General features: G+C 45.5%; 1 protein-coding gene across 1 annotated transcript in view; it reads right to left on the bottom strand.

The window, feature by feature from the left end:
- Positions 1-21,589, bottom strand: part of SLC23A1 (solute carrier family 23 member 1) — a 42,049-nt gene that overhangs the window by 1,960 nt on the left and 18,500 nt on the right. Inside the window, exons 5-13 of the mRNA XM_077312621.1 lie at positions 18,447-18,514; positions 14,662-14,843; positions 13,149-13,269; positions 11,569-11,725; positions 9,511-9,658; positions 7,700-7,805; positions 4,053-4,182; positions 3,604-3,747; positions 261-356 (exon numbers count right to left, since the gene is read on the bottom strand). Of these exons, the coding sequence (XP_077168736.1) occupies positions 261-356; positions 3,604-3,747; positions 4,053-4,182; positions 7,700-7,805; positions 9,511-9,658; positions 11,569-11,725; positions 13,149-13,269; positions 14,662-14,843; positions 18,447-18,514 (1,152 nt within the window). The remainder of the gene's footprint in view (positions 1-260; positions 357-3,603; positions 3,748-4,052; positions 4,183-7,699; positions 7,806-9,510; positions 9,659-11,568; positions 11,726-13,148; positions 13,270-14,661; positions 14,844-18,446; positions 18,515-21,589) is intronic.

Below are 21,589 nucleotides of genomic sequence, written 5' to 3'. Positions count from 1 at the left end.
CCAGCTCTTCTTCTTCAGTGGGCTTTTTACTACCCCTTTTAGGAGATCATGCTTTAATTTGTACATGGATTTATTTTTACATTTGGAAACAGCTTTCAGCTTTGATAGGTAAAGCGGTATATAAATCTGTTGAATGAATGAATGCAGACTCTCTCAATGAAACCGACCTTCAGTGGGACTAGAATGCGATTGATGTCCTTTGGATTCTGTGAACTCAAGACACGAAACAAGCACACCACAAGGCACTAAAATAACGGTACCTGGAATTGTGTTGTCCAGTATAAATGCAATGCTACCTCCAACAAACATTTCTGTGGTTAACAGCACTGTTAATATTTGGTCTATTTCAGCGATGCCTGCAAGAGAACGTAAGAACATATGAAAATCCCTGCTGGATCAGACCAGTGGTCCATCTCGTCCAGCATCCTGTCCCAACCAGTTCCTCTGGAGGGCCAACAACAGGGCATAGGGGCCGAGGCCTTCACTAGAACATAATAAGAGCCCTGCTGGACCAGACCAGTGGTCCATCTCGTCCAGCATCCTGTCTCACACAGTGGCCAACCAGTTCCTCTAGAGGGCTAATAACAGGGCATAGAGGCCGAGGCCTTCACTAGAACATAATAAGAGCCCTGCTGGACCAGACCAGTGGTCCATCTCGTCCAGCATCCTGTATCACACAGTGGCCAACCAGTTCCTCTGGAGGGCCAACAACAGGGCATAGAGGCCGAGGCCTTCACTAGAACATATGAAGAGCCCTGCTGGACCAGACCAGTGGTCCATCTAGTCCAGTGTCCTGTCTCACACAGTGGCCAACCAGTTCCTCTGAAGAGCCAACAACAGGGCATAGAGGCCGAGGCCTTCACTAGAACATATTAAGAGCCCTGCTGGATCAGCCCAGTGGTCCATCTAGTCCAGCATCCTGTCTCACACAGTGGCCAGCCAGTTCCTCTTGAGGGTCCATAACTGGGCACAGGGCAGCTTTGATGCTGCCACTTGGCACCAGGACACAGAGGTCTACAGCCTCTGAACGTGGAAGCCATCTTTAGTTCCCATGGCTAGTAGCCAGTGATGGACCTAGCCTCCATTTATTTATTTATTTTCAGATTTCTATGTCGCCCTTCCCTGAGGGCTCAGAGTGGCTCGCAACATCTCATAAAATAAAACAATGATTAAAAACATTTTAAAAGGGATCCATCGCATTTTATTTCAGCATCTGCCAGCCATGACAAAAACATTTCAAAAACAATCGAATTTGCGTTAAAACCACCGGGAGCTCACCGCCTTCTCTCCAGTAGGAGGGAGGGGGAGATAAACTGTTTTGCTGTGACGTGTTGAGCGGACATACAGATATTCATCATTTAGGTAGGGAGGCCAGCTTGTTAGTGGTATTTGTAGGCCTCCATCTTGAACCTAGCCTCCTTGTCTAATCCTCTTTTCAAGCTGCCTGGATCTGTGACCATTAACAACATCATCTGACAGTGAATTCCACATTTTAATGGCTCGTTGAATAAAGCATTTTGTTTGTTATGAATCTACTGTCCATCAGTGTCATCACGTGCCCCCGAGTTCTAGTATTTTGGGAGAGGGAACAAAGGTTCTCCTGGTCTCCTCTCAACTGCAGGGAGGAACACAAGCCATCGCAGGAAAAGTACACACAGGAAGCTGCGGCCATATCCTGAGTCTTAACATCAGTCTACGAAGGCCTCCTCTGACTGACAGCAACTCTCCAAGGCCTCTGCCCTTCCCTCAATGCCTACTTTCTACTTGAGGCCTTCAACTGGAGATGCAAAGGATTGAGCCTGGGACCATCTACGTCCAAAGCCTGTGTTCTCCTGGTGAGCTGGGTCTGCTTACGCAGGGATCCTCAACCTGTGGTCCTCCAGATGTTCAAGGACTACAATTCCCATGACCCCCTGCCAGCATTTGCTGGCAGGGGCTCATGGGAACTGTAGTCCTTGAACATCTGGAGGACCACAGGTTGAGGATCCCTGTGCTTACATAAAAATAACCCCGTTTCAAACAAAATAAAGTGCGAGTCCCATGGCACCTTTGAGACCAACAACGTTTTTATTAAAGGTATAAAGTGTTGATGAACATGCACACTTTCTTTGAATGCTGGCTTCAAATACACAACTGCAGCTAGACTCCCGGTTGCCTCAGGATGGGAGCAACAAGAACTATCTGACTTGGATGGATGGTTAGAGAACAGGCCGCCATGGCAAGGCTCGCCAACTCATTGAACAAAAGACTACCCGAAGAATGTTATGACCGCTGGGGCCTTTTTTTCCCTAAAATCGGTTTATTCTTGTATTAGATCACAAGATTATTGTCTCGATTGTCTTTCCCTCCCCACTTCTTTTGATATATATTGATATAGAATAAATAAAATTATTGTCAAAAAAGAAGACCATCATCAAATGCCAACTTTGAATGTTATCTTTGAACGCTATCTTCAAATGCTGTCTTTGACTGGCCTTTGCTATCTTTGACTGCTAACTTCGAACGCTATCTTTCAGTGCTATCTTGGAATGCAATGGAGTTCTTATGCTAACTTCGAATGCTATGGGGTTTTTATACAGACCTTTGTAACCCGCCACTAGCCTTTCGGGAGTGGCGGGTAAGAAATGCTTCCACCAGGCATTTGGTTGAGGTTGACCTGGACCATCGCTTCCAATTGGCCCTCAGCCCCCCACCTCCTATTATGACCGCCACTAATCTGCCTAGTGCACTGGGTCCCAGTAAGAGTTGAGCTGAGGCTCCTTTGCAGTTCTATCTTATTATTACTGCTATTATCATGTTGGAGTTATTATTGCTGTATTGTTATTGCTGTTGTCACATGTGTTTCCTTATGCTATCTGTACCTGTTTCTTGTTCCCTGTAAACTGCCCTGAGCCTTCGGGGGAGGGGGTATATAAATATAAATAAATAAGATAAATAAATCGAATAAATCCTCCTCCTCCTCCTCCTCATCATCATCATCTTTGAATGCTACCTGAAGAAGTGGGCTTGCACACAAAAGCGTAGACCTCATATAAGACTTTGTCTGTCTTAAAGGTGTCCCTGGACTCAAACTTTGTTCTGCTGCTTCCGGCCAACACAGCCACCCACCTGAATCCAGTTTCAAACAATTACTTGTGTCAATTTATGTTGCTACCTTACTCGTAGGGAATCAGCACAGGAGCCTGAATTAGGGTGGAAATGCTTCTTAAAATAATAAAGCAGGGGTAGTCAAACTGCGGCCCTCCAGATGTCCGTGGACTACAATTCCCATGAGCCCCTGCCAGCGAATGCTACCCCTGTAATAAAGATACAGGCTTTTAAAAGGCAAGCCCTGTTTGAAAACGAGAAACGATACCAATCGAGAAACGGAACGAAACGTGACTGTCATGTCAACAAAGGTTTTATGTCGCCAGCGTCAGGGATCTTAGTGCCAATGTGAAACAATGAAATATTAGAAGCCACAGGATCCTTTTTTCACAGGCATAGACTCCAGAGGCTGAGGGCTTAGCTAGGCTCTGCTCCCAGTAGATGTCAAAACACAAATTCAGCCGCAGTGGTCATCATCCCTAGATCAGGCAAAAGTTTCGGTGACTATTCCGTTACCTGTGTTGATGGCTTCTGCATGGGAATCCAGGTAGTTTGGAAGTGTGAGCCCGAAAAACATGGCAAAGCCCAGAACAAACAGATTGCGGGAGGAGTTCATGTCAACAAACTGCAGGTTGGAGAGCCCCACGGCCGTGATCATGCCTACAAAAATGGAAATCAGAATAACAAAGTCGAAATACACCCTGGATACAAACGGGGAGGGGGGGGGACACGTGTGGCTCAAAAAATCTTACAATTAACAGAAGAATTCCAATGTTCCTACTCAAGGAACACAAAGAGAAGTTCTTGTCCTCAGAGTCTCGAATGTCATCAAAACAAAACCAGACTCCTAGGAAAAGTCTAGTTTCATCGTGAGACTTCTTCAGCTTTGTAATAATACTTGCACATGGCCAAGAAATTCAAACAGAGCACATTCCCAAGAAACCTTATGGACGGATCAAACTTACCGAACAAGGTGCAGAACATTCCTCCAAGGATGGGGTCTGGGAGAGAAGCAAACAATGCTGTAAACTTGCCAATGGTGCCCAGAATGAGCATGATCCCAGCACCATACTGCACGACCCTTCTGCTGCCCACCTGCATGGGAAAGGTGGCCAAAGGAAATGACACCCAGAATGTTAGTATTACGGGGGGGGGGGGGAGTTTGCTTCTGGCATGAAAATCAACAGCCCTGATGGTAGAGTTCACCAAAATTACCTTAGCGGAACACCTGGCGGAATAACTCTGCCTTACATGCCTTGCAGACGCACAAGTCTCGTCAAACGAACCATCCCACCAGGTTGGGGCCACAATGGAAAAGGATCTCGCCCTTGCCACACTCAAATGGGTGAATCAAAAGCCAGGCACCACCAAAATCCCATGTACAGCAGAACAGGAACACCACAGGGGATCATAGCAGGCAAGGCAGTCCTTTAAGTGTGACACCCCCCCCCCCAGATCACTGAGGACTTTAAAGGTTACAAGCAGTGACCAATTTTTTATACCAACCCCCCCCCCCCCCTTGGTATCTACTTATTTATCTCTCTTTCCCTGGTTAGACTCTGAATCTCTCAGGGCAGATGGCTGGCTGCTTTTATATCATATTTGTCAAATAAACTGTTTTTATTCAGTTTAACTTTCACTGAATTACCTAAAATTACTGCAACAGAAACCAATATTTCCATTTTACTGATGGAGAAGCAGTCGATTAAAACAGAACTATTCCCAAAGCTGATCATCCCAAATCACTGGGGAGGAAGAACTTCAGTCATTATCCTCCCCGGCTTTTTTAGCACCCAGCCTGATGAAGAGCTTTGGAGAACCTGAAAGCTTGAACGATGTGTTGTGTTATTTTGATTGGGCTTAAGAAAGGGTCTTCCATGTTGGAAAATGCAAAAACTGCTGTATGCATGACTGAGCAGAATTTACTGTCTTATAGGGGCATGGGAGGAGATGTGTATTTGGCTTAGTTAGAATAGGAACTTTCTGGCATTTTTCAAAGGTCCTGATTGGCTCTGGAGGCTCCCTGCTTGCCTCCAGAACAGCGGTTGATCAGAAGAATGACCACACCTAGCTAGATAGTTCGGTCTCTATCTCTTTCTATACATAGTTGTTTCTCATAAATAAAACGACTTTATTCTTTAGGCAGCCTGGTGCTCCGCCCTCTCTGCATATTGAAACTCTTTCAACATTCCTTCCCTTATTTTCTTTGGGATTTTGCTACGGAGGGACCACAGCTGCTTACTTTGACACCATTTTTATGCAGCACTGAAATATGTGAGAAGAAAACAATGCTGCTAAGACTGGATAAAATTGTAGCAACTTCTTGATCGCCACCCAATTGGGTGTGTTAAAAGCTTATCCTGCAAACAATGACTGGATTATATTTTAGTATTTTGCTGTAATGGGATTATAGTGGACAGCTGAAGTGACGTCAGAGGAGATGTTTGCCACTCCTTACAAAAGGTTGTTGTATGCCTCGAACCAAGGTCACTACTGTGATAACTTGAACATCAGGAAGGTACAAGCAGCTCTTCAATGATGTTATAAGACAGTTCTGTTACCCTGCACCCCAAAATGAACCCTTTGTTTTACTTAATGGAGAGACAGCTGAATTATTTCAGTGATGACCCTCCAGGGATTATGGTAGGCAGCCATATGAATGAAATCAAAGGCAGCAGAGACCCCAACTACAAAGGGACTTGCGTAAGGCTGCCCAACCAGCAGAAGAAAAATGAAAAAGCATAAGGCCTACTTACAGGAAATTCCCACCAAAGAGTTCCTGGAGATTCCTAGAGCGACCCAGAAGTGAAAAGATGAGCTCTAGGAATTATCTGAAATTATATGGTAAGAACCTCCAGTTTTACTATACAGTTCCTGGTGATTCTTGTGTGTATATTAAGTGTTATTGTCACAGACAACTTCGGGTGACCTTATGAACTCATAGAATCCTAGAGTTGGAAGGGGCCATACAGGCCATGTAGTCCAACTCCCTGCTCAATGCAGGATCAGCCTGAAGCATCCAGAATAAGTATCTGTCCAGTCGTTGCTTGAAGACAGCCCGTGAGGGGGAGCTCACCACTTCCTTGGGCATCCTACTAACATCCTTTATCAGGTCTTGCAAACTAAGGTCCGTGGCTTCCTTGACAGTCAATCGATCTCATGTTGGGCATTCCTCTTTTCCTGCTGCCTTCAGCGTCTGTTTTTTCCAGTGACTCCTGCCTTCTCATAATGTGACCAAAGTACAGTAGCCTCAGTTTTATCATTTTAGCTTCCAGGAAGAGTTGGTTTGATTAGATCCAGGACCCACTGGCTTGTCTTTCTGCTGGTCCACAGAATCTGTAAAACTCTTCTCCAACATCACAGTTCAAAGGAATCATCTTGCTTCATTACCAAACTTTCACATGCATATATCATGTCATAACTGGAAATACAATTAGTACAACTTATTGTGATTTTGGTTGCCTGAACCGTGCTCTTGCACTTAAGGGTCTGCCTTTCTAGTCTCAATCTCCTTCCGATTTCTTGGTTGCAGACTCCCTTTTGGTTGATGAGGCAAGAACAGAAAATCCGGATCTATTTCAATCTCTTCACAAGCAACCTTAAAGTTATGTAATTCCCCAGTACTCATTAATGTTGTCTTCTTAATGTTCAGCTGTAATCCTGCTTTGACCCTTCCTGCTTCTTCATCAGCAGTTGTTTCAAGTCTTCACTATTTTCTGCCAGGAATGTGGTGCTACCTCCATTTCTCAAATTGTTAATGTTCCTTCCACAAATTTTATCCAGTTTTCCGTAGAGAGCCAGCATGGTGTAGTGGTTAAGAGTGGAACCAGTATGGTTTAGTGGTTAAAAGCAGTGGCTTCTAATCTGGTGAGCCGGGTTTGATTCCCCCCTCCTCCACATGCAGCCAGCTGGGTGACTTTGGGCTCATCCCAGCCCTGATAGTGCTGTTCTACCGGAGCAGTTATGTCAGAGCTCTCTCAACCTCACCTCCCTCACAGGATGTCTGTTGTGGGGAGAGGAAGGAAAGCTAATTGTGAGCCACTTTAAGACTCCTTCAGGCAGTGAAAAGTGGGGTATAAAAACAATGCTTCTTATGGATAGGGAGATAAATTACATCCTTGTCTGACACCTTTGCCAACTGAAAACCATTCTGTTTCTCCATATTCTGTCTTAACAGTAGCCTCTTGTCCTGAGTATCGGTACAGAAGTACCCTTTCCACTTCCTGAAATTCTAGGAATCACCAGCAACTCTATAGTACGAAAACGATATGAAAACATTTATTGTATATAGCCAAAGGCCATTACAACTCTATAGTAAAAACGTCCAGTAAGCAGATGAGGCCTTATTCTTCTTTTTAAATGTTTTCTCCCAGGATGCTCCCCCACCCCACCCCATGCAACATGCACAAGATTCCCACCTGGAGGATTAAAAAATCCAGTTTATCCTGCGTAAGTCCAATAAACTGGTAGCCCAGTGCTATCCCTGGAGCATAGGAGGAGACAGACAGCATGGTTCCATGCCAATAGATATCCCCAAGCCTCCTCCCAACACAGCACGGCTCCTGAGAGATCCCCGAAACAGAAGATATGATCAAATATGGCAATATTGTACCTTGGTGATGCCCAAGACTCCGATGTTAGGGCTGGAGGAAGTGGAACCATTACCTGTGCCGAGCAACCCAGCGATTATGCAAGAGATCCCCTCTGTAAAAATGCCCCTGGGGGAAAAGAAAAAAGGGGGGTATCACACTAAATAAGTAAATATTTTATTTAAATTCCACAAGGATTCCCAACCAGGATTTCAGGGAACCTGAGAGCTCCCCAGGAGTTATGTGGCCTTTCCCAGAAGTTCAGGTGGCCGCTGACATCACCAGATAACCCCAGAGCCCACCTCTCATCCCTCTATGGCCCTAGTCTCTTTCTCCACAATATAAGCCATAAATAATCGATCAATTGATTGGCTGGCTCCTGCATCTTACTTCTCTGAAGGGCCAGGTCACCACTTCTGGGGCATCCCTGAAGCCTGAAAAATATTTCAGAGGTTCCTTTATGGTCAAAATTTGGAAAAGGCTGATGTACCACCCCATCCCTGTTAGCACAGTATGGTTTACAACATTTCAAAACAATCTGTAGGAAGCAATGAAACCGCAATCCATAAAAACGACCTCCTAATATTTGTCTCCCCATGGGGACTGGTCAGAGTTTGGAGGGGTTCCTGCCAGTGGATGTTTCAAGTGGGGAGACCAGCAGAGAGTAGTAGGGCCCCGAGTGGATGGTAATCCCCATCCCCTCCACATAGCCCAAACTCCCTGTTCATGCAACCAAGGAACAAGCTGCTGTATTCTGAACCATTGAGCTATGTTCAATAAACTGGAGCTAAAGGGTGATGTGTTATTTCCACCCAAACTTTTGCGGAGTAGAACCGAGATTTTATAAGTTAGGGTTGCCTGGAGGTCCCTTCCAGCTCTACGATTCTATGATTCTATGATCAAGATCAAAGGACCACAGAATGCAGGAATCACAGGGCGACATGTCATAATGTAGAATTCAAAACTAATTGGGGGAAATTTAAGCCTTAGTTCTGGGATGGCCAAATTGAAGCTCTCCAGATGACCATGGACCACAATCCCCCTGAGCCCCTGCCACTGTAGCCCATGGACATTTGGAGAGCCACAATTTGGTCACCCCTGCTCTATTTACTAAGAATGCTAAACTGGTTAACTCCAGTCAGGGACGGGGAGTTCCATGTTTTGAAAAAGTAGTTCAAATACAACCCCCCCCCACAAGTCTGTCCCAGAGTGATGAGTGAAATCTCTTGTACAATGGTGAGGAAAAAAAGATTCTGTCCTTATCTTGCCATTGGAAACAACAGAGGTTGGATGGGGGCACCCTCTTTGGCTGCCCGTCGAATTGGACCCCCTGGCCCAATCTTTTTGAAACTTGGGGGTTCTTTTGAGGAGAGGCTCTTGCAGCTACAATACAGACTTCATGCCTCTACCTCAAACCCCCGCTCCCCCAGACCATGGAATAGATGGACCCTTTAAACTGTCCATCTCCAGAAGGCTGAATCACATTTGAATCACAGCTTGGTGATTCGGTTAAGACTGATTCAGGCAGTTTAACTTCAGGGGGATTCAGACCCGATTTGTCCAATAAGTATCCAAATTTCAAACAACTGGAACTGAATTGCACACGCCTAGTCTTGACACATGAGTCTCATTCCTCGGTTATGATCTGCCGGGAAGCCTTTTGGGTCACAAAGAATGCAGGGGCTGCTGCTTCTTCTAGTAGCTCATCAGCCAGTTTCCTTGTGAGCCCGTGATGGGGAGGCAGGATTTCATATGGAGACAATCGTGGCCTGACGTTTCCCCAACTCTCAAAGCAATGCAAAGAAGCAGGGGGTACTGCTTGTCTCCTGCCTACCTGTTAATGGCATGCACAGGTGGAGGCGGAGCTCCAGCAAGCCTAGCACAGGCATAATAATCACCAATCGACTCAATGATCCCCGCCAGGGTAGCACTGAACATTCCCAGCACCGCAGCAGCTGTCACTGTAGGGATCCCCCACTGGCCTAGAATGAGGAAAGGCAAGTAGGTGTAAGCCAGAGCCAACCATACAGGAAACTGATTACTGCAAATGGGCTGAGTCGACAGAGACATAACTTGGAGAATCAGGGGCCAATGCCTACAGAATGGGATGGGACTCACAATAATGCGTTTAAATTACGGGCAGGAAGGTATCAGTTGGATATTAAGACAACATATTTACAGTAAGAGAAGTTCAGCAGCAGAACATTTCAACCTCCCAGGGCACTCAGTAGGGGACCTCAAAGTAGCTGTTTTATTGAAAAGGACTTTCAGAAATAGACTGGAATGGGAGGTTGATAAATTACAAGTTATTACAGCAGTTAGGATAAATTAACCCCCTGGGCTCAACAGGGATATCAGCTTCTTATCTCCCTGCACATGCTAAGTCACTCAGGTCTCATAGCCAAAAATTGAACGTGTTGGTTTTTGGAGGGGCCACTAGACTCCAACTCAGTTCTCACATTCCCTCCCCCCCAAAAAAAATCTGTTCCACTTAATATTTCTGGTAAGGCCTTGGAGGAGGAGCGTATCTCATAGCTTAAGTGCTACTCAGCACTTAACACCCACTCAGGGTGGCTGTCCTGCCACTGAGTGCCTCCTTCAGCTGACTTGCCTGCCTGTCCAGCGGCCAGCGAGTCGCCTTCCGTCCCCCACCTCTGACCACCCCCTCCTCCTCCCACGTCCCTCTGAGGCTGCAGATCCATTCTGTGTTAGAGCTGCCCCTGCTGGTGAGTTCCTTAACAGCTACCTGCGGCCTTTCCAGGTCCTGGGGGGAGGGGTAGGCTGTCCACAGAGTTCTTCCACTCCACCCCCCTGATCTAGCACCCATTGTATTCCTGAATGCAACAGGCTTAGCCCCTAGTATGTAATATTTAAGGAAATCGGGTTCAATGTAACTAAAGGAGCATGCTAAACCCCGCAGTTCCTTGTTTGTACCCAGAGTTGAACTTTTTCATTTTGGGGTTGCCACTGGCCTCAAACTTCATTCTCACATCAGTTCACTAACTTGTATTTCTATGTGACTTTATTGCCATTCACAGATCTTGATAATTGCTTTAATCCAATCTTGGCTATAATTGCCCAGTTATTTAGGCCTCTTGACTCTAGCTAGCCCTTCCTGGCAATTAAATCTCCCCCCACCTCTCCCTACCTATACGTAAGGGTTGAGGAAACCCTGTTTCACTGTATCTGGAGATCTGTGCAAGCACACGAAAGCTTATACCTTGAATAAAACTTGGTTGGTCTTAAAGGTGCCTCTGGACTCAGACTTTGTTCTAATTATAAATGCTGTTGGTCTTTGAAACCATGATAGGTACCACCTTGCAAAACTTGGCGGAAAGCTATGGAAGAAAGGTTGACAAACTCCAGGTGGCACCTAGAGATCTTCTGCTTTTATAACTGATTTCCAGATGATGGCTGCTCTGGAGGATGGACTCTACGGCATTAGACCTTGCTGAGAAGCCACGCAAGAGACCTTCTTTTGGATGCTTATTACAGATAATTCAATGGCCTTGAAAGCTTAAGGGTCACCAAAACGGTATGAGAGGAATTATGGGTAGGGGAAGGAGAGTCGGTATCTATGAAAGGAAGAACGTGATCAACAGGAAACAGGTCTTTGTGTTGGCTACAGAAGTATCACTTCACACAATACTGGAACAATTCATAGGGTAAGAAAGTTTTGAACCACCTCTTCACACGAATGAGGACTGCAGTTTAAATCTGCAGGGAGATATGTGGCTTATAAAACAATGTAATATTGAATCGACCACTAGAGGGAGCAACCTAAAATTCAGAAAGCCTATTTCTATCAGATCCTGCATGAAATTCTTCAAACGCAAGGTCACAGGGCCGAAAGAACCCCAATATACCGCGAGTCCAAAAGAATCATACTGACACGGATAGGGGAAGCGGAACCATGGAGTGGTTGACATGATTTCTCCTCTCGAGTCTGTTCTGGCCTTATATCCATAAGCTTTTGGGTCGTGAGGAAAGACATCAGTCACTGTCAGAATGTAACACAGCAGCCAGACCATCAAAATGGCAAGAATGATCTGGAGAGGAGATAAAGAGATGCAGATAGTCCAAAAATACCACTGCTTTATTATTCTTAATAAAGCATATGAAATGGAGGAACAACACTTGGAAGAAGGACTCCATGTGATTAAAACATCGTTAAAAAGTAGTTCGACATGACCACACTCAAAAGCTCCTGCAGTTCTGTAGGGGTGTTTTGTCATTCAAACTAGAAGCGGTAGTAGTATCTGTCCGCTCAAATATGAATCTCCATCTGCTTTTGATTTCCGTTTTGAGATAATTGCCAGTATCTAGAACTGTTGACGTTTAGGAGACTCTTCAACCTGGTCATTTTTGTGTAATAAATACTCATATTTGTTGCTCATTGAGAGCACACAAGTAACACAAGTATCGTGCAATGATTAGACCAGGATCCAGGAAACTGAGGCTCAGATCCCCATAGAACCAGAGAAGTTTGCTGGGTGATTTTGGACTAATTCTAACTTACCTAACAGGTTCATTGTGAGGATAAAATGTGGAAATGGAAAACCATGTATCTCACCCTTCACTTCCTGGAAATAAGGCTTGGAAGCCGATCTGTTGGGTGTTTTCTTAACATTCAAACGACAATAATTTGTCACTGAGAATAATGACATTGTTTTTCCAGTTCTAGGGAGGCGGTGGCCAAACAGTGGCTCTCCAGATGTCCATGGACTGCAATTATCATGATCCCCTGCCAACACCAGGCTGGCAGGGGCTCATGGTAATTGTAGTCCATGGACATCTGGAGAACCACAATTTGGACAACCCTGTTCTAGGTCTTTCCCCGATTTTCCCGGTTTGTGTATTCCTGTTGCCTTGGAGATCCTCCCCCTTCTTCATGTGTTTTGCTTCCTCTAGTGGCTAAATCAATATTGATGATGTTATCCGTTCAATTGTGTCCGACCCTCGGCGATTCTACAGGAAAGTTTTTGCCATACATTTCTGTTAATGACTGCTTCTTTTAGTTGGTTCATGGTCATCCCTATATCGGCTTTGATTGTGTTTTATATGCAGCATAGCTCCCTGCAGATTTAAACTGCAGGTTTTTATGCAAGACATAAGGCAACGTAATAGTGGATCCACCACTAGAGGGAGCCAAATACATGAGGAACCGGAAAAACCCTCTGAAGCAGCAGGAACACACCAGCCAGGGAAATGAGGATGCGGGAGAGCCTCTATACAACACTGTTGCAGTTGGTTGCAAAAATCGGCTATTATGAACGCCATAGGAACGAGTGACAAAAGAACACAGCTTTGTGTTTCCAACCTTCATACAGTGTCAGTGCTTTCTTTTAATTCGCATTCAATTAAAAGGAGAAACGCTATGGCAAGATGCGATGTATGAAAATAGAGCAAGACTGATGACCACGGTGTCTAGCGTGGAAGGCTCTCCCCATTAAGAGATGGGATGTTACTTACTGGGAACATCTTGAAGATCTGTATCCGGAACAGGATGCAGCCGTGTCCACATTTGTAGCCGGGGAGGAAAAAAGAGACTTTTCGCAGGTACTGAGCGAATAAAACGATTAAAAAGATGGACCTGTTCCAACGAGAAAAGAAGGCTGAAAGGCAACGTGGCGATTAGGAATGATTCACACAACTAGAAACTGGATTTGTTCTACAATCATTAAGGTCCTGGAAACATAAAGCTCTCAGGCCAACTATTACTTCTACAATTAAACAAAAACAAAAAATCAGCAGGGGCAGCTAAGTTCACATAAACAGGACGTGTGTCCGCAAGAAAACAGTCTACAAACAGGATTTTCTTACTGGAATGGACAGGAAAGTTCGGCAGCACTGGGAAGGGAAGATGCCCAGTTTTCTAAAATGATTTTGGCTATTTCCATCCACACAGTGGAGTCTCCAGTTCTTTTCTTTCTTTCCCTCACAGCCTCTAAACAACTACAGTTTGCAGATAACAAGATGCAGGATATCCTTGATGACACCCTTTAGTCTCAGCGCCAAGCGACATGTGACAGTGGGGATATGTGATTGGATGCCTGTCTTTTTCATGGTGACGCTGGGGATATGGCTTGGATGCAAAACACAAATGTCCAAGAGGATAAAATTGGAAAAATAATAAAATAGTAAATTTGGACATTATTACAGAAAGTATTAAAATACAAAATCATGATTTAAAATATGTCTAATAAGAAGAAAGGAAGACCATAAAGTTCAGAGATGAATTACAAATGACAAGTGACCCAGAGTGGAGTCACAGGTTAGACATACTTTGGTCAGTATCACACATCATCTTTTTGATGTGGAAACACATCTACTGGCGTAACCACTGAAACAGAAATTACTATGGACGTGACTTCAGTTTGTTCTGCCCCAGGGAGCATGCTAGTAGAATGAATGAATGAATGAATGAATGAATGATCTTTATGCACACAAAAACTTATATCATGAATAAAAGTTAGTTGGTCTTAAAGGTGCCACTGGACTCAGACTTTTTTCTGCTGCTTCAGACCAATATGGTTGTATTTGCTGCTTTGTTTGAGTTGGCATGGCTGTGGGGGGAGTGAGATGGTGAAGGTTCGACCTGCCAACCTCCACGTAAACCCAGGAGATCGGTCCATTTTTACACCTGATCTCCAGGCAACAGAAATCAGTTCCCCTGGAGAAAATGGCTACTCTGGAAGGTTGATTCTGTGGCATCACACCCCTGCTGAACTCCCGCCCATCCCCATCCCCAACCCCCCACCTTCCACAGGCTCCTCCTCCAAAATCACCTGGTATGTTCCAGTCCAGACCTGGCAGCCCTATCAAGTGTATTTGGGAGACTGGCCAGTTTCTATATAAGCAAGTCATTCCTCTGAAGCTCCTCCCACAGGGTGGGATGCTTCTATACACATAAGCCTTGCACCAGTTTTACAGTAGAGAAATTAGAATACAGAGATGAAGCAGTACAGAAAAAACAGTGGCCTACAGTGCTGCGATGCCCCAGTGCGATCCGGCTCTGTCCCCTGCAGCTTGGAACACGGATAGGCCTATTAAGGAGACAGTGGGTGTGACTGTGAGGGGCCCAATGTAGCTGAGCAGTGCCCCAGGGAGGCCCACCAGTCCAATTACCACTTCCACCAAGCTAGAAACGATGATTGCTCCTTGGATCTATGGAAGAATGGGGTGGGGGAGGGGACACAAATGGAATGGAATTGACAGGCATAGAACATCGGAAATCAAAGCACATCTAATCAAGTTACATTTCACCCCCAAACACTAGATTCTGGGTTGGCGCCTGAGTTGCTGTTCTGCTGATGGAACAACCATTACACTGAAACAACAAGCACTTCTGTTGGTGCAGGAAGAGAGTGTGATGTCTACCAATTCCCCCCTCCCACTGTTAACTCCCACTTTGCCTCCCTATCTGTTATGGTTGTCAACTCTTGGTTGGGAACTCCCTGGAAATGTGGGGGCAGAGCATAGAGATAGTGGGTTTTAGGGTTGCCAAATCCATTGGACCAGTGGGCAGGGAATGTGACATTTCTACATCACCCAGAAGTAACAATTGGGGATGCCAGGGCACACTCTGGCTTTTGGGCAAAACTCTATGGTAGAATTAGCTTCTTACCATAGAGTTTTAGCCAGTAACCAGAGCATTGCCCCCCAATGTCCCCAAGATCCCTACGCCACTTCCCGGTGACATAGAAATATACATTTTTTTCAGGCTTCTTGCCTATTGGGCGTGGATTTCCTCTGGTTCCTTAAAATCCTGAATCATGAAAGGTACCAAACTGGCACAACCCAAGACTGACATACTAGTAGGATTTGGAGGAGAGACCTCCAAAGCAGCCATTTTCTCCAGGGGAACAATTCTCTGTCATTTGGAGATCCACTGTACTTCCAGGAAATCTCTGGGCCCTATCTGGAGGTTGGGAATCCTATACTCTATTCCTCAATAGTCCCTTGAACCCCCAAGGGCCAGAATTTCATGGGACTCAGGCGGCTGCAGAAGAACGGGGGAAGCAGTGATGACCCATTGCACCAGCTTCCCTCTGCTGGCAGGGCTGTTGAGTACCAGCTACTGTAATATGCAAAACAGTATGCAAAGCAGTAGCAATTCCATGGATGCATTTAATTTGTCCTGATCTGGATTCCTCGGGCTAGCCCAGTCTTATCAGATCTTGGAAGCTAAGCAAGGTTTGTCCTGGTGAGTCCTTGAACAGGACACCATTATGGAAATCTGGGATCGCTCTGCAAAGGCAAGGAATGGAGACCTCCTCTGAATGTCTCTTGCCTTGAAAACCCTATGGAGGACACCATAAATGGGCAGAGAACTGATGGTACATTCCATCACCAGTTCAACAATGAATTCTTGTTATGCTTTCTTCCTCCTTGCCAACGCAGGGGTTCTGGAGCTGATGGGCCTGTGTGCAGGAAGGTTGTGTGTGATGTAGCGAGGGTAGGAAATCATTACATAGGATACATTGCCCTGGAGGGCTGGACCAGAACCAATGGGATGAAATTAATTCAAAAGAAATTCCGTCTAAACATCCGGAAGAAGTTCCTGACATTTAGAGCGGTTCCTCAGTGGAACAGGCTTCCTTGGGAGGTGGTGGGTTCTCCATCTTTGGAAATTTTTAAACAGAGGCTGGATAGCCATCTGCTGGAGAGGCTGATTCTGTGAAAATTCAAGGGGGTGGCAGGTTACAGTAGGTGAGCAATAGGGTTGTGAGTGTCCTGCATAGTGCAGGGGGTTGGATTAGATGACTCAGGAGGTCCCTTCCAGCTCTGTTATTCTATGATTCTATTATCCTAAGGAGAGTAGCAAGTCTATAATGCCAGGGACTGTAGACTAGACACCCCAGGCTTTACATGCTCTTAGCAAAACAAAAAAAAAAATTAGTTTTATTTCTTTAAATTTATTGGCTGCTCTTTTGTCAGAGCAGACTCAGGACGGTGGACAACGTGTGTTCGACAATACACTTTAAAACACAGCTCAACCGTTCTAAAAGAAGTTCTAGAATTCTAAACATTTCCCATTGGGTTGGAGCCAGAACAAGGTGGGGGTGCAATATAAGAGGCGGGCCCATTAGATGTTGACATTCTTCTGGCCTCGACCACTGGCCAGATGGAAGAGCTCTGTTCTCTAGGCCCTGCAGAACTCTGTGGCCCTTGTATTCTGTTTAGATTTTCCCCCCCCCTTTTGCCCTGCAATGGTGATTGAAAGAAACAGGGATGAGCATGAAACAGCACATGAACTAAAGTTTGTCACAAATTTTGGTCTGTTTGCAGCCGGCAGAGCAAAGTTTGCGGACTAAGGAGCCGCCACAAAGTTCCATGAATTTTAAGGCAATTGATCGCCTTTTGTGGCAGTTCACGAAAAACAGAACGCAGGCCACTTTTTGAAGGGAGCAGAATGCAGGGGCTGAAATGGCCGTGAGCAGGGCCGTGTAGCGATACGAACCAGTTCGGTTTGCAAAACAATGTATGGTTGCATGGTGCATGGTTCGGCTAGGAGTTCAGTCACAAACCATGAACTGAACGGCAAAAATGTGGTTTGTGCCCATTCTTAATGAGAAACCTGCTCTGATTTCTAAGCCCCCCTATGAAGGAGCCGGCTGTATGAGAGGAAGGGAATCTTACACTCCAAAGAAAGCTGCCAATGCTAGCCATCTGCCTGCGGGTGTGTGCCAGTTCCCTGTCCAACCAGGGACTCCTCGACCACAATATATATATAGCTGAATTATAATGTTTGGAAATATTTCAGAGTACATTTTCCTAGATCGTTTAAGGCACCATTTGGATGGCAGAGGAGGATAAATGAAGTAGTTCATTCTTGAGTCGTTTCCAGTTTGGTGTAGTGGTTAGGAGTGAGGACTTCTAATCTGGCATGCCGGGTTCGATTCTGCGCTCCCCCACATGCAACCAGCTGGGTGACCTTGGGGCTCACCACAGCACTGATAAAGCTGTTCTGACCGAGCAGAGATATAAGGGCTCTCTCAGCCTCACCCACCCCACAGGGTGTCTGTTGTGGGGAGAGGAAAGGGAAGGCAAATGTAAGCCGCTTTGAGCCTCCTTCGGGTAGAGAAAAGCGGCATATAAGAACCAACTCTTCTTCTTCTTCCTTGAAATGGCTGGTTTTTCAAGTAGGACAACATATGGAAATTTTACTTGGGGAAAAGAAAAGGACACAGCGCTTCAGCAGGGAAGATCTCCGACAGGTATACAGAATTCTTGCCAGCTACTTGCAAGGACTTTCCCTGTCATATGTATTTGGATTTTCCAAAGCACTGCTGGGGAAGAATGGTATTATACTAAGGGCCAAACTAGCCATGACTTTTTTCCTTGTTGGCTCTGGGTTCCCCCAACCTGACTCCCACTCTCTTCAGTCAGACATGGGTTTCTTCATCCTTCACTTCACAGGTACACACAGTGTTTGTCTCAAACTAAAATGGCTCTGGGAAGGGAGGGAGGGAGAATAACAAACCCCCAGGTTCTCTTAAGAGGAAGTCTGAAGCCCCTTCTTCCCTCACTCTATGGTCCCAATCCAAACTGGGATCTTGAGGCGTTTGAGAAATTAGTTCCCAGAAGCTGACATCAGATTGACAGAAATAAGAGTCAGCCAGTTGGGGGAACCCAGACCCAACCTTGGGAGGGGGACACACCACACCTGCCTTGGCCCTTTGAAAATATGAGTTCCCTTCCCTGACAAAGATTGCTGCATTGGATTTGGATCATCCCTTGGCAAGCTAGAGTTTGAGTTCAACTTACCTCTCTCATCCTGGGCTGCCAGATGTGAGACGTTTGGAGGGGCAATGTCCAATTTCTATAGACCTCCTCTACAAAAGGAAACAAGACAGGCAAATTTTCACTGGAGCAAAAACCATGGGGAACAGCATTAAGCAAGTTGATAGGGAAGCAAGGACAATTCTTCAGTGATCTGAAGTCTGAGGGAGGGAGCCGAGGAAGTATCGATAAATTTGAATAATGATTCCTCTGTTTCTTGGTTGCTGGATTTCACAAGAAGGGCAAGGATCCAATTTGCAAATAGCAGCCTGCAGGCAAACCGTGCTGGAAGGATGTCATCTGTAACCCAATGGAGCGGAGAATTTTGTCCTTCTCCTGCTTCCCTGAATGTCTAATCAGAATGCAGAGGTGTGACAGAATTCCCCTTGTTGCAGCGCAAACCAGTAAAGATGATCAGACTTCTGTGTGGTTACATATACTATATCCAAAAGTAAAGGGGGGGAGGGGACTCCTTCAAACAAAAGTACAGGTGGTGTAATATATATATATGTAAAAAAAACCCTGCACAAAGCACCAGTTTGAGCTCACTAATCTGAAAACAAAGGACATATTCAAATCACATATACAGGTTGTAATGTTGTCAGCTTGGTGTAGTGTTTAGGAGTGTGGACTTCTAATCTGGCAAGCTGGGTTTGATTCCCTGCTCCCCCACATGCAGCCAGCTGGGTGACCTTGACAAAGCTGTCCTGACCGAGCAGTGATATCAGGGCTCTCTCAGCCTCACCTCCCTCACAGGGTGTCTGTTGTGGGAAGAGGAAAGGGAAGGCGACTATAAGCAACTTTGAAACTCCTTTGGGTTGAGAAAAGCGGCATATAAGAACCAAGCCTTCTTCTTCTATTTAAACATAGCATTTTGGTAATGTTGCTTTTGTAACCTTGTTTTTGTCATATCAGTTCTTATAAAATTGCTTTGTTTTTGGGGGCCTGCTCCTCAAAGAAGTCTGATGTGGGGCAAAACGCACATTGGACATGAAGTCTCCTTGAACGCTATCTTGTTATGAGAAGATGAGAAAGACATTCTTGTATTTGTATAATGCTGATAAGCTTTTGTTGCCATGTTAACATTCTGTGATTTCCGCCCCTCCTCTTGACTGTTTATATTAGCATTATATCTGTTTACAACATTTTATTGGCTTGAGTGAGCCACGCTGACGGTTTGTAAATACTTGTCCTTGTAACAGTCACTTTGTGACAATATTTATAATTCTTGTTCGCAAATACACTGTCTAAATTATTTAGCTAGGCAGCAGAGTTTACCCAGGCCCCGGGCGATGGCTGGGGAGCGCCTGGGAGTTCAATTGCCCTCCAGGTGACAGGGATCAGTTTACCTGGAGAAGATGGCCACTATGCAGGGCGGACACTATGGCATTATCGGTTCCCTCCATTCTGAATTCCTTCCCCAGGTCGTCCCCCCAATACAACAGAACCAAGAGTATAAAAAAACAATCTTAAAAAAAACAGAGGGATGTAAAAACAGCATAAAACAACACTGGGCAAACAAAAGTTATATTCTTAAAACTGTTCTAAGTCTAAAGCAGTTTTTCTCGACTTTTTAACCATTTCACCACTTTTTTACCCCCTGAAACATTCTTCAGGCTTTGAGAAACCTGGTGCAATCATGCAGAATATGATTGGGAAGCAGAGCTGTGTTCACCCACCCGGGGGCCGTCCCCTTCCTACCCCCTCCAGGCCCATCCTTGGCCATTTTGATCATATCACCCGATAAATGTTTAACAACTTTTAAAATATATTAAAAATAATTAACTCCCACTCATTCCTGAAACCCTTCCAGGGCTGCCAAGAAACCCCAGGGTTTCACGAAACCCTGGCTAAGAAAGCTTGGGCTAGAACAGTGGTTCTCAACCTGGGGGTCGGGACCCCTTTGGGGGTCGAACGACTCTTTCATAGGGGTCGTGGCAGGGCGAGCAGCTTGGCCGGGGGGGCGCTGCCACTGTTGCCGCTCCTTGTGCATGCGCCCGCTCTTGACCGCCAGCCACTCCAGCAGTGCCTCCAGCGCAGTCTCTCGCCAGGCGTTCCAGGTGGTGGTGCAGCTTGGCAGGACAAGAGGCAGAACTGAACTGAGAAACCCGGGAAAAACCCTATTTATATACAATCATGAACAATGGATCAGTTTTGGTTTAATTTCTGTGAAAGAACACTTGCATAATTTTGTGGTTGGGGGTCCCCACAACATGAGGAACTGTATTAAAGGGTCACGGCATTAGGAAGGCTGAGAACCACTGGGCTAGAAGAATTCCATAAAAATAATCTGAAAAGGTGGAACCCCTCAGTTAAAAAACTAAGAAGACATTTTTGGTCTTAGACACCTAAAATAAAGGAAAATAAACATTGGGTGAGCTTCGAAGCGGAGGGTATTAGGCGAAAATTAGGGTTGCCAGCTAAGGGAAACACCTGGACATTTGGGGAGTAGAACCTGAGGAAGGTGGAGTTTGGGGAGAGGGAGGACTTCAGTGATGTATAATGCCACAGTGTCCACCTTCCAAAGCAATAATTTTCTCCTGGGGAATGGAGATCAGTTGTAATCCCAGGGAATCTCCAGCCACCACCTGGAGGTTGCCCCAAAGGAATTCCTATCCGTCCAGTGAAGAACAAAGAAAGGTCCGATAATAAAGGTCCTGCAGTGGTGACTATGCTGTGACCAGGGGACCCATGAAGGTGACAAGCCAGGGGCCAGTGTGATACGATGAGGGATTCTTGAAATAATAAACTTCATGTATTAATCCAGTTGATTAAATTGTATGATGAACGCCACTGAGGAAGATACTGGTGTTGAAAATGAGGGCCATTCCGCACAGATTCTTTGTAGCAGGAGTGTGGCAAATTGAAATCGCTACAAAAATGCGGTTATGCACAACGTCGTTGACAATCTGCCACACTCCTGAAACCGATCCGCAAAAAGCGCTTCGTTATAGCTCTTTCAGGGAAATCCCAAAAAGTGGATTCACCCTCCGGAAAGCGCTACACTCTTGCAACCAATTTGCAACACTAGCGGGAAAGTTCTGTGCGTTACCATTGTTGCGATTTCTGCACAGTCCCTCCCCCTGGCTCTCTCCTCTGATCTTCCGGCAAAGTGATCGCCATTTTTT

This window comes from Paroedura picta, chromosome 1 (assembly GCF_049243985.1).
Source record: "Paroedura picta isolate Pp20150507F chromosome 1, Ppicta_v3.0, whole genome shotgun sequence".
Lineage (NCBI taxonomy): Eukaryota > Metazoa > Chordata > Lepidosauria > Squamata > Gekkonidae > Paroedura > Paroedura picta.
Note: the sequence above shows the minus strand (reverse complement) of the source record. Positions and strands in the feature narration are given on the sequence as shown.